Source organism: Chanodichthys erythropterus, chromosome 11 (assembly GCF_024489055.1).
Source record: "Chanodichthys erythropterus isolate Z2021 chromosome 11, ASM2448905v1, whole genome shotgun sequence".
NCBI classification, from domain to species: domain Eukaryota; kingdom Metazoa; phylum Chordata; class Actinopteri; order Cypriniformes; family Xenocyprididae; genus Chanodichthys; species Chanodichthys erythropterus.
The window spans coordinates 1,194,293-1,205,579 of NC_090231.1; the positions used below are offsets into that span (position 1 = coordinate 1,194,293).

An 11,287-nucleotide genomic window follows, 5' to 3' on the forward strand; every position below is an offset into this window, starting at 1 on the left:
AACTGCGCTCGTTAAAATTACAAACGACTTGCTTCTAGCTTCTGACCAAGGCTGTGTCTCAATTCTAGTGTTACTTGATCTCAGTGCTGCGTTCGACACTATAGATCATAAAATACTCCTAGATCGACTACAATATTACACTGGTATTCAGGGACAGGCATTACGGTGGTTTAAGTCGTACCTATCAGACCGTCACAATTTTGTCTTTATAAACGGGGAAAAATCTAAGATAACGATAGTAAATTATGGAGTGCCGCAAGGATCTGTGTTAGGACCTCTGCTATTTTCAATCTACATGCTGCCACTCGGCAATATTATAAGAAAACATGGGATTAGTTTCCACTGCTATGCCGATGATACTCAGTTATATATTTCAACACAACCAGATGAAATCTCTAAATTATCCAAACTGACAGAGTGTGTTAAAGAAGTAAAACATTGGATGACTAGTAATTTTCTTCTATTAAATTCAGATAAGACTGAAGTATTACTTATTGGGCCAAAAACCTGTACACAGAATCTCTCAGACTACAATCTGCATTTAGAAGGATGTACTGTTACTCCATCCTCGACAGTTAAAGACCTGGGTGTTATATTAGACAGCAACTTGTCCTTTGAAAATCATATTTCATATGTTACAAAAACAGCCTTCTTTCACCTCAGAAACATTGCTAAGATACGGAATATGTTATCTATTTCTGATGCAGAAAAGTTAGTTCATGCCTTCATGACGTCTCGACTAGATTACTGTAATGCATTATTAGCTGGTTGTCCTGCTTCCTCAATAAACAAGCTACAATTAGTACAAAATGCAGCTGCTAGAGTTCTTACCAGGTCAAGAAAATATGATCATATAACACCAATTAACACCCATTAAGTTCCGTATTGATTATAAAGTATTGCTAATGACCTATAAGGCTCTAAATGGTTTAGCTCCTGTGTACTTAACCGATCTTCTGTCGCCCTACAATCCTTCACGCTCCTTAAGATCACAAAACTCTAGACTTCTGGTTGTACCTAGGATATCTAAGTCCACTAAAGGAGGGAGAGCGTTTTCACATTTGGCTCCTAAACTCTGGAATAGCCTTCCTGATAATGTTCGGGGCTCAGACTCGCTCACCCAGTTTAAACCTAGATTAAAGACGCATCTCTTTAGCCAAGCGTTCACATAATGCATCTCATATCAGATCAACTGCACATGACTATCTTTGCTGAATGTTATGAACAGCAGCTACGCTAATTATTCTCCATTTGCTTTTAGAGAGCTTCAGTTTAGATCCAGCCTCTTAAGAAGACCTCAGATGACCAACACCTGTGAAGAGACGGCGCCTAATCGTGTATCCTAATCATTTGTCAAGGAAAACAGGAGCAGTGAAGCGTGGATCAGCGTCAGGCGCTGCACATCTGCTCACACGTGTCTCTCTGGTCAGAAAACACGCTACAATTACGCCCGCGTATCTGAAGGAATGTGACCGTCTTCACCACACTCTGGATGCCACGGCGACACCGGCAGATGGTAACCACGGCAACCGGCCGTGTTTGTTTTGCTGCGGATGCCGGGCGGCCGTATGAGAGGTGGCCTTGTTCACTCGCTCCCACAATGCATCTCTGCTGATCATGATTCCTCTCAGTCTACAGCAAATCAACCCTCTAACCTTCTCACGTCCGTCTGTCTCTCCTGTGTGTGTGTGTGTGTGTGTGTGTGTGTGTGTGTGTGTGTGTGTGTGTGTGTGTGTGTGTGTGTGTGTGTGTGTGTGTGTGTGTGTGTGTGTGAGGCTGCCAGACAGTCTGTGTGTCGCACAGAGACAAAGACTCGTTCTTCTGAGGGAAAAACCCCCAGCGCTCCACAATCAGACAGTCTATCAGTCAGACTCCAGAAACCACCTAGCAACCACCCAAAACACCCTAGCAACCACCCATAGCAACACCCCGGCAATGACACTAGTTCTACAACTACCATTATCTTATTCTAGCAGAGAAAGCATGTCAAGCTCTCAATCAGAGGGATGAGTCTCTGAAATCGGTCACTGATTAACTGTGAGCGGCTGAAGTTTAACCAGCACCGGGTGTTCGTCCTGACCTTTGACCTCTGACGACCCCTCAGGTAGAATAGCGGCTGATTTAACGGCTTGAAAGGATCTACAGTTATGTTCAGGGTTATTATTTTTAGATAAAAATAAAATGAACACTATAAAAAAAACTTTGTTACTTGAAATAAAATAAATATGAACTGAAATCAACTAAAATAAAATATAAAAAACTTAAAACTTATTTCAGCTAGCTGCGAAAGCAACATTTCTCATTTTCATTTAGTTTAACTTGATGCACTGAAACAACTAAAACTGAAATAAAATTAATTAAAGAGTAATCAATAAGAGCGATATACACTTATTTTTAATAATAATAAAAAACTAGAAGAAAATGTGATTGGTGCTTGCAGTGGCAAAATTTGCTGCTCGGTTGCTATGGTAACCTGGGTGGTTGCTAGACAGTTGTTAAGCAGTTGCTAAGGTACTTTGGGTGGTTGCTAAGGTGTTGCTAGCCAATTGCTAGGTTGTTGCTATGGTAACGGGTGGTTGCTAAGGTGTTGCTAGGCGGTTGCTAGGGTGTTCTGGATGTTTGCTAGGATGTTGCTATGGTAACCTGGGTGGTTGCTAGGTGGTTGTTAAGCAGTTGCCAAGGTACTTGGGATGGTTGCTAAGGTGTTGTTAGGTGGTTGCTATGGTAACACGGGTGGTTGCTAAGGTGATGCTAGGCTGTTCTGGATGGTTGTTTAGGAGGTTGCTATGGTAACCTGGGTGGTTGCTAGGGTGTTGCTAAGCAGTTGATAAGGTAACTGTGTAACCTTGTGGCACTCCATAGTTTACTGATGTTATCTTCGATTTGTGCTTGTTTAAATAAAAAACACAACAAAATTACTAAAACTCTAAAAATGGAAAATATTAAAATAAAATATTCAAAATATTTCTTAAAATATATAACAGTATATCAATAATACTAAAATAACACTGGATGTCACTGGGATCAGACACTGCAGTAAATATCACGAATGAACAATAGATAATAAATTGTAATCGATAACAATAAACAACAGATGATTTAAGACAACAGCGTTTTATTCTTGTGTTTCTGTGATCAGGTGCTGTAAGATCTAAGAACATCAAGATGAAAGAGTAAATGTAGGGCGGGGCTCGCTTCTGTGCGTCTGTCGTTGATTGGATGTTGAGATGTGGGCGTGGCTCTCAGAAGTCTGTGCAGATGAGCGTGAGCTTGCAGGGGCGGGGCTTAAGTCATCAGAGAGAAGACTGACGCTTCCCTGGAAGATCCAGTTTGATTAAATATTACAAGGTCAAAACATTTTTACAAAATTAAACACGAGCATGGATGAATCGCTCACAGTGAGATCTGTATCATGCAGTAGGAAAATAGGCCGAATTTACATTTCATGACGATTTTAAGCACTAGTAGGCTAATAGTCTTCAAACACATGGGTTTAAAAAATGTCAAACTAAATTTTCCACCAGCATTCAGATGATTTCGGTCACTGTGTGTGTGTGTGTGTGTGTGTGTGTGTGTGTGTTTTCTGCCCCCTTGACATGTTCATTCCAGAGCGCCACTGTCTTTGGGAAAAGGCTGAACTCCCGGTGCATGCTGGGAAATATTTCTAGGGCTGGAAAAAGGGGAATCCCGTGCCAAGCTCGTACCTGCCTCCTCCCCAAATCTCCCTGTTCAATCTCCGGATGTGGCCTTTCCAAAATAAAGAGAGGCCATGAGCTGCTCGTCCTTATCACACACACACACACACACACACACACACACACACACACACACACACACACACACACACACACACACACACACACACACACACACACACACACACACACACTAACAAATAAGAACTATATAGACATTTAAAAAACAAAACAAAAAAAAACCTAATAAATATGACAAAAACAATTGCTAAAACTTTACTTTAAAACCTTCACTTTCATTAGCTTATTTTTAGAGGTGTAAATGGAAATAATGTCATTTTTGCTCAAGGTTGTGTTTGTCTCTAGTTTGTGTTAGACACTCAATATGACTTCTGTAATTTTCATCCAAATAAAAGAAATTAAATTCGTCATGACACAGCACTTCACTGAGCTCACATGATCAGCATTTTTAACATCACTGAATCTCCAGAACTGTTCAGACGTCTCATACAGAGATGCAGACTGCATCAATCCAGAGACCAGCTGCTTTACCAGGTACAAAATTTCATAGTTAAACTAAAATGACGTGTGACATTAAAAACTATATGATAATCATAAACCATATTGGTCTGGATGACATGTTCATTTTTGAGTGAACTATCCCTTTAAGTTTATCTGCTCTGAAAGTCACTATCCTCCACGACTGAGATTTCATTCATTCGTTCCCGTCCTGCCATTGGCTGAGTCAGACGTTAAACAGACCAATCAAAAGCATCACAGTCTTTCACTCTAGAACAGTTCCTGCCTCAGATTCAGAAACACGACGAGAGGTTTGCAGATGATCAAACTGATCAAACCGAATGCAAGTCTAGACCTTCAAGTGTTTCGCTCAAATCCATCTCCAGGATCGAGAACAAAACCGACAAACGCTGCAGTATAACACTGATTATTATCTCATGCTGTGGTTGTTTTGATATCAATAAATCACATTTAAATGTGCAAAAGTGAACTAAAGAGCGTTTCAGCGTGTCGCTGGCAAAGACGAATCACGTCATCATCATGAAAGCAGGACGAACACTAAAGTTTTCATCAGAATAAAGCTTACAGATTCAAAAGCCCTTCGTTTAGCAGAGATTAACGATACACAAACAAGAGATCCGAGTCAAACGTCCATAAATTAAAATATGTGCAAAATACTGAAGAATCTGAAAATGAAGACAAACAAGTACAAAGTGGAGAAATAAATTGAAACAAAACATATGATGATGTTAATGCTATCATGTATTGTTAGGTTTATCAAAATTGAGACAGAGAGACATTTAACAAACACTTCTGAACAAGCTTTAAATCAACACGCCGCAGGAGAACGACAGCTGAAGGACAAATGGACAGTCATTTCCCCTCAACTACTGTCACACACACACACACACACACACACACACACACACACACACACACACACACACACACACACACACACACACACACACACACACACACACACACACACACATTATAGCTCTATATAAAGTTGGATATACAAGTAGATCTGCATGATTAATCAAAATAAACAAATCAAATATGGCTTAGTGTGATTTTTTTAAATTTAATTAAATAAAATGATTTTGCTAATCAACAAAAGCTGTGTTTTTCTATGAAAATAAAAGATTGATGGATCAATATAATAATAAAATAATAAAGAATTATATTTTATTCATTATTATTTTCATTGACACTGAAATATTACAATAGAAATATTTCTTATTTTGATTTTATTTAGCCATTTTTATATTTGTATTTTGTAGTAATATTAACTATTTATTATTAATATTACATTAGTTGACATTCGTTAACGCATTATCTAACATTAACAATGAGCAATGCATTTGATACAGCATTTATGAATCTTTGTTAAAGTTAGTTAATAAAAATACAGCCGTTCACTGTTCGTTCATGTTAGCTCAGGTCCATTCAATAATAATATTAACACACACAACTTTTGATTTTAATAAATAAAAATGCAATGTTTTATTAAATGTTGAAATTAACATGAACTAAGATGCTTTAGTTTTTCATTGTTAGATCAGGTTGTTGGCCAAATCATGCAGCCCTGTAACACACACTAGTAAACCCAGCTATGAGTGTGTGTAATGTTTGAATGCAGTGATACATACTATACCACAAATCTCAATTGATTACATTTTTTTATTTCATTGCAAAATGCAACTATATTAACATCCAGCTCTAATCTGTTAAATGCATAAAGATATTAAGGTATAATAAACATTAACATCATGATTTTCTGTAATGCTGCTTGGAAACAATGCGTGTTATGAAAAGCGCTGTATAAATAAATCTGACTTGGTGTCGCCATCATTACACTCACTTCCTCTAGTTCCTGTAAAGTGATATTTTGTCCTTGCGCTGGGAAACTTAGTACACACCTGGAAAACACACAGACGAAGACTTTGGACTGTAGACAGAGCTGAACCATGTTTGGATGCAAAACTATCTGTAGCTTTTTAAATGTAATTACAAGAGACACAAAAGTCATTTGAGAGAAAACTGAAACTCCCAAGAAGGACAAACATGACAAGACGACAGCGAACCCATCCATTATCACGACTCTTCCTCTCTAGATGTGACACGACAAGTTTCTAGCATGAAATAACTGTTCTGTCCTCAATAAAAGTGTACAATCAGATCAGATTTGATGCTTAGCATTCAGCTATTTGGAGAGAGATTTTGACCAATGAGATTTCACTGTGTGTGGAGTCATGATCTGACAAAAATAGACCGCAGAATGAGCTCTGAGAGATCTGACAGACGATAAAAACACAGGTAAGATTTCACGGCACATACAACAATATAACAATGATCTGATTTATTCTTATTTTAACCAAAATCACACAACTCTCAGAGCTGTTTCATAATTCACTGAACTGTAATTCGATCTTACCAATTAAACTTCACATTAAACTACTGAAATAATGAAACTCTTCAATATAAACTGTAGTTTAAATGCTAAAGAAAGTTCACATGAAACCACTGATGAAATAAAGCTCTTCACCTAACTCTACTGAACTTAATTCTTTAATCAGTAGTTCAATGTGAAGAGTTTGTTTAATTAGTAAACTATTGCTTAAAGAAGAAACTCGTCACGTTAAACTACAGATTTAAGAAATTCTTCGCATCAAACTACTGATTAAAGAAGAAACTTCATATTGAACTACTGATTAAAGAAAATGCATTAAACTACTGAATAAAGAAAAAAAACTCTTATTAATTTACAGAATAAAGACGAAACTCTTATCAAACTACAGAATAAAAGAAACTCTTCACATTAAACTACTGAATAAAGAAACTGCATTAAACTACAGAATAAAGAAACTCTTCACATTAAACTACTGAATAAAGAAGAAACTCAAACTACTGAATAAATAAGAAAATCAAACTAATAAATAAAGAAGAAAGTCAAACTACTACATAAAGAAGAAACTCAAACTACTGAATAAAGAAACTTCGCATTAAAATACTGAATAAAGTAGAGACTTCAAATTTATTAACTACAGATTTAAGAAGATATTCTTAACATCAAACTACTGATTAAAGAAGAATCTGCATTAAGCTACTGAATAAAGACAAAAATCTTCTCATTAACTACTGAATAAAGAAGAAAGTCTTATTAAACTACTAAATAAAGAAGAAACGTTACTCATTTCAGTAATGAATCAGGAATAAACTTTTCATTAAACTACTGTATAAAGAAAAAGCTGCATTAACTACTTAAAGAAACTTCACAATAAACTACTGATTAAATAAGCTTTTCTCATTAAACTACTGAATAAAGAAGAAACTATATTAAACTACTGAAGAAGAGACTTCACATTAAACTACTGAATAAAGAAGAAATTCATTAAACTACTGAATAAAGAAACTTCACATTAAACTACTGATTAAAGAAACGGCATTAAACTACTGAATAAAGAAGAAATGCATTAAACTACTGAATAAAGAAACTTCTCATTAAACTACTGAATAAAGAATAATCTCTTCACATTAGACTAGAGGTGAAATAGTGCATCTCTTCTCATTAAACATCTGATTAACTGAAGACTCTCTACATGAAAATACTGCTGAAATAATTTAACTCTTTACACTAAACTACTGATTATATGCCGAAGAAACTCCACGCAATGCAGTGACCTGAACAACGGCCCATAATCCCCCGTCATCGACCTCAGCACAGGAACAGAGGGAGGCTGTCTTTAGAAAATGAGTAGGAAGCGAAAAATGAAGTTAGCTGGGGAAAAAAAAAAAGAGAAACAGACGAAAGAAGAAAGAAAAACACAGGATGCTGCGATCTGAAACGGCGGAGCTCGAGAGACAAGTCAGGGCAGGTCTGGGACAAAGAGCTTGGAAAGAATTAAAAAACAACAGGCAGAGAGAGAGAGAGAGAGAGAGAGGGAAAGAGAGACAGATAAGATCGAGAACTACAGCGAGGGAATTGTGCTGCTTTGGCTGCAGTGTGTTGCGAGCCGGCATTAAAAAGTTTGTTTTACGCAACTGAGGTGGTTTCCAGCCCGCCGGACACGCTCTCTCCTGACTCTGTAGGGAAGTGAAGGATCATGGGATATACGTGGGTGGACAATAACGCAACAGACGTGCAAGAGAGAGGGAAAAAAGAAAGAATAATATAGGAAGGAAGACTCGTTTTTAAAATGCACAGCGTGTAAACTTTTATATTTCTGACTCTATATTCTGGTCGGATGAGCCGCAATCAAAGTCTTTGCAAAGTGCTGATAAACACTCCTGTGACTGTGTTGACAGCGTTTCCCACATTTGTTCACACATTTACTTTAGTCTCAGTAAAATCAGATTTACTTGTACATGTTCTTAAGGGTCTGCTTCACGGACGGAAGTATCTGTCGATGTCATGAGAAATAAACATGGTACGACATAATCAGCAATACAAACACAAAGTCCAGCTCAGTACTACATGTCTGCGTCCTAACATGATCCTTGACCCGCGTGAGGTCTTCTTATCGAGTTTCACAACTTGGCAAAGTGTGTGCGCATGTCATTTGATATTCAGGCCAACAACATTCCCTTCACAAGTGTGTGATACATGCCATGGGAATATCCTCTTCCCCCCGAAACGGGCAATTCTCTCAGAGTCCTGGAGCTCAACCAAATAACCCAAATAAATACAATCTAGGCCCAGATGGAATCATTGGAATTTTGTGGAATGGATTTAAATAGGCTTGAAATGACCAGAATGTTGAACAATCAAGTTAAACACAATACCAAACCAAACGCACATGCACTGGGTAGAGGATGTAGAAGTCTGTAAATGATGGGTGTTACGATTCTGCGGAAACCTGCAGAGCCTTTTCCCGAGTTCTGCGGGCAAAGATTCCATGTGGGTCTGATAATAATCCCAAAACACAACACAACACAACACCACCAGCAGCTGAATCCAAGAATGGACCATACTGGATGCGTCTGATTCATTCTGAGAGAACCCTTAAAGGGAAATGAGATGGGAGGAAAAATTATATTTCAGTGCTTTCAGCTTTCTCCTCCGAGAGACTCTGCGTTTGCTCAAAACTTCTGTGAGGTGGGAGGAAAAACTATATTTCAATCTTTTGCAAATTCATGCAAATGTTTTGCGTGCAAACGCAGAGTCTCTCGGGGAAGCAATATTTTTGATGAGTGAATGCAACAGCATTAAAATATAATTTAAAATATGTATAACCAAAAGTATTTTGCATTTGCATGCAATTTTTTGTGTGAAGGAAATAATGATATGGAAGGAAAAATTACGTTGTTTTGTGTGCAAATGCAAAGCTTCTCAAAGGAAGCAACACTTTTGAAATGTGTGAATGCAAAAGCATTTTTCCTGTCATATTTTCCCACATCCCTTCAGGGGCTCCGCAGTAATGGTGCTATGAAGGAAACTCAGCTGGAAACACTCGGACCACACAGGACTCGATTCAGAGAGGCAAACACAACATCAGCCTGTCCAGAGTTGAAGGATGTGAACTTACTGTTGTTGGACTTGAGGTCTCGGTGGATGACGGGCACTATGGCCTCGCTGTGCAGGTACAGCATCCCTTGGGCGATCTGCACGGCCCAGTTGACCAGAACATGCGGCGGGATCCGGCGCCCGGCCAGAGCGCGGCTCAGCGGGCCTCCGGACGCGTACTCCATGATCAGACACAGGTTGGGCTCCTGCAGGCAGACCCCTTTGAGCGTGATGATGTTGGGGTGCTTGAGCATGGCGAAGAGTCTGGCTTCGTTCTGGACGTTCTGGGCCGTGACGCTGATGTCCTCGTCCGGGTCCTGCCGGGCCGCTTTCACGGCCACCAGCTCGCCCTTCCAGGTGCCCCGGTAGACCTTCCCGAAGCCTCCCACCCCGATGACCTCCTCCAGGCTCAGCTCGCTGAAATCCACTGCCTCCGGCTCCAACTCGCTCACCACGGCCGGTCCTAAGTCTTGGACGACGCCAGAACCCGGCAGTTTGCCGTACGCGCTGGGTTTGAAGGAGACGTAGTTGGAGGGGAAGATTCCCACCTTGTTGTTGACCTTTCCCGCCCACCATCCCTCATCTCCGGATATTTCCGAATCCAGAGACAGGACCTCCACCAGGTCCCCTTTACGCAGGGTCAGTTCGTCCTTCCCCGTGGCCTCATAGTCAAACAAAGCGGTCCAAACCGGGTTGGTGAAGTTTCCCTTCTGAGTCTGATCCAGGCTCTTCCAGGTGGACAGCGAGCTGCGGGAGAATATGTTCTTCAGCGGCTCCATGAAGTTTACAAGGTTTACAAAGCGTGATGTGGAAGTTCAGGTGGGCACGTCACGACCCCTCTCGCCCTCAGATCTCTGTACGTCCGGATCATCGGTGGATGTGTCTCCATCAGTCATGAATCCCCATGTAGACGCAACGGATGGAGTGAACGGACGCTCCGAGCTCCAGATCAGATCACTTGAGGACCTGCATACTCTAAAAACACCACTTATAAATATCACACAGCTCCACAGAGAGAAAGAACACATGGATCTGCTGCTTACCCAGATCTGAAAGTCCCGAGCGAGAGGACAAACATTAGACTCGAGTCTCTGTCTAGCGGTCCATGGAGGGGTCAGTATTTTTAGCAGCTGGTTCGCTGTGGTTTTGCCCGAGCAGGAAACGCTCAGAAGAAGAATAGCAGGAAAAGCGAATTCAGCGTGCGCCAAACGCGTTCACAAACGCTCTCTCATGACCGTCTAGAACGCGTCGTCAGGTTTCCCCGTCCGGACCGATCATCGTGGGTCTTCTTTCAGATGTTTCTGAAGTTCTGCTCGAGTTCCTTGAACTTCTCTGGGTTTCAGTAGCAGGAAGAGGCGCGCGGGCGCTCAGCTGATCGCGTCTCGCTGTTTTAATGGCGGCGCGTCACTTCAGCGGCTCCACGTCGATCGTCTTCATTCGTTCGCATCAGAAACGCTCGTCAACTCCGTGTGTTGAGCCCGTTTACCGTGAACTCTTCCCGTCCGTCCGGTAGAGGGTGGGACAGGAAAAGATCAGATGACTGTCGACTCTCCTCCTCCCTCTC

General features: G+C 40.3%; 1 protein-coding gene across 1 annotated transcript in view; it reads right to left on the minus strand.

Annotated features, from left to right (window-relative positions):
* The window catches only part of LOC137030506 (mitogen-activated protein kinase kinase kinase 11), a 29,189-nt gene extending 17,902 nt beyond the window's left edge, over positions 1-11,287 (minus strand). The window contains exons 1-2 of the mRNA XM_067400855.1: positions 10,767-11,287; positions 9,746-10,698 (exon numbers count right to left, since the gene is read on the minus strand). Coding sequence (XP_067256956.1) covers positions 9,746-10,502 — 757 coding nt within the window. The 5' untranslated portion in view covers positions 10,503-10,698; positions 10,767-11,287. The remainder of the gene's footprint in view (positions 1-9,745; positions 10,699-10,766) is intronic.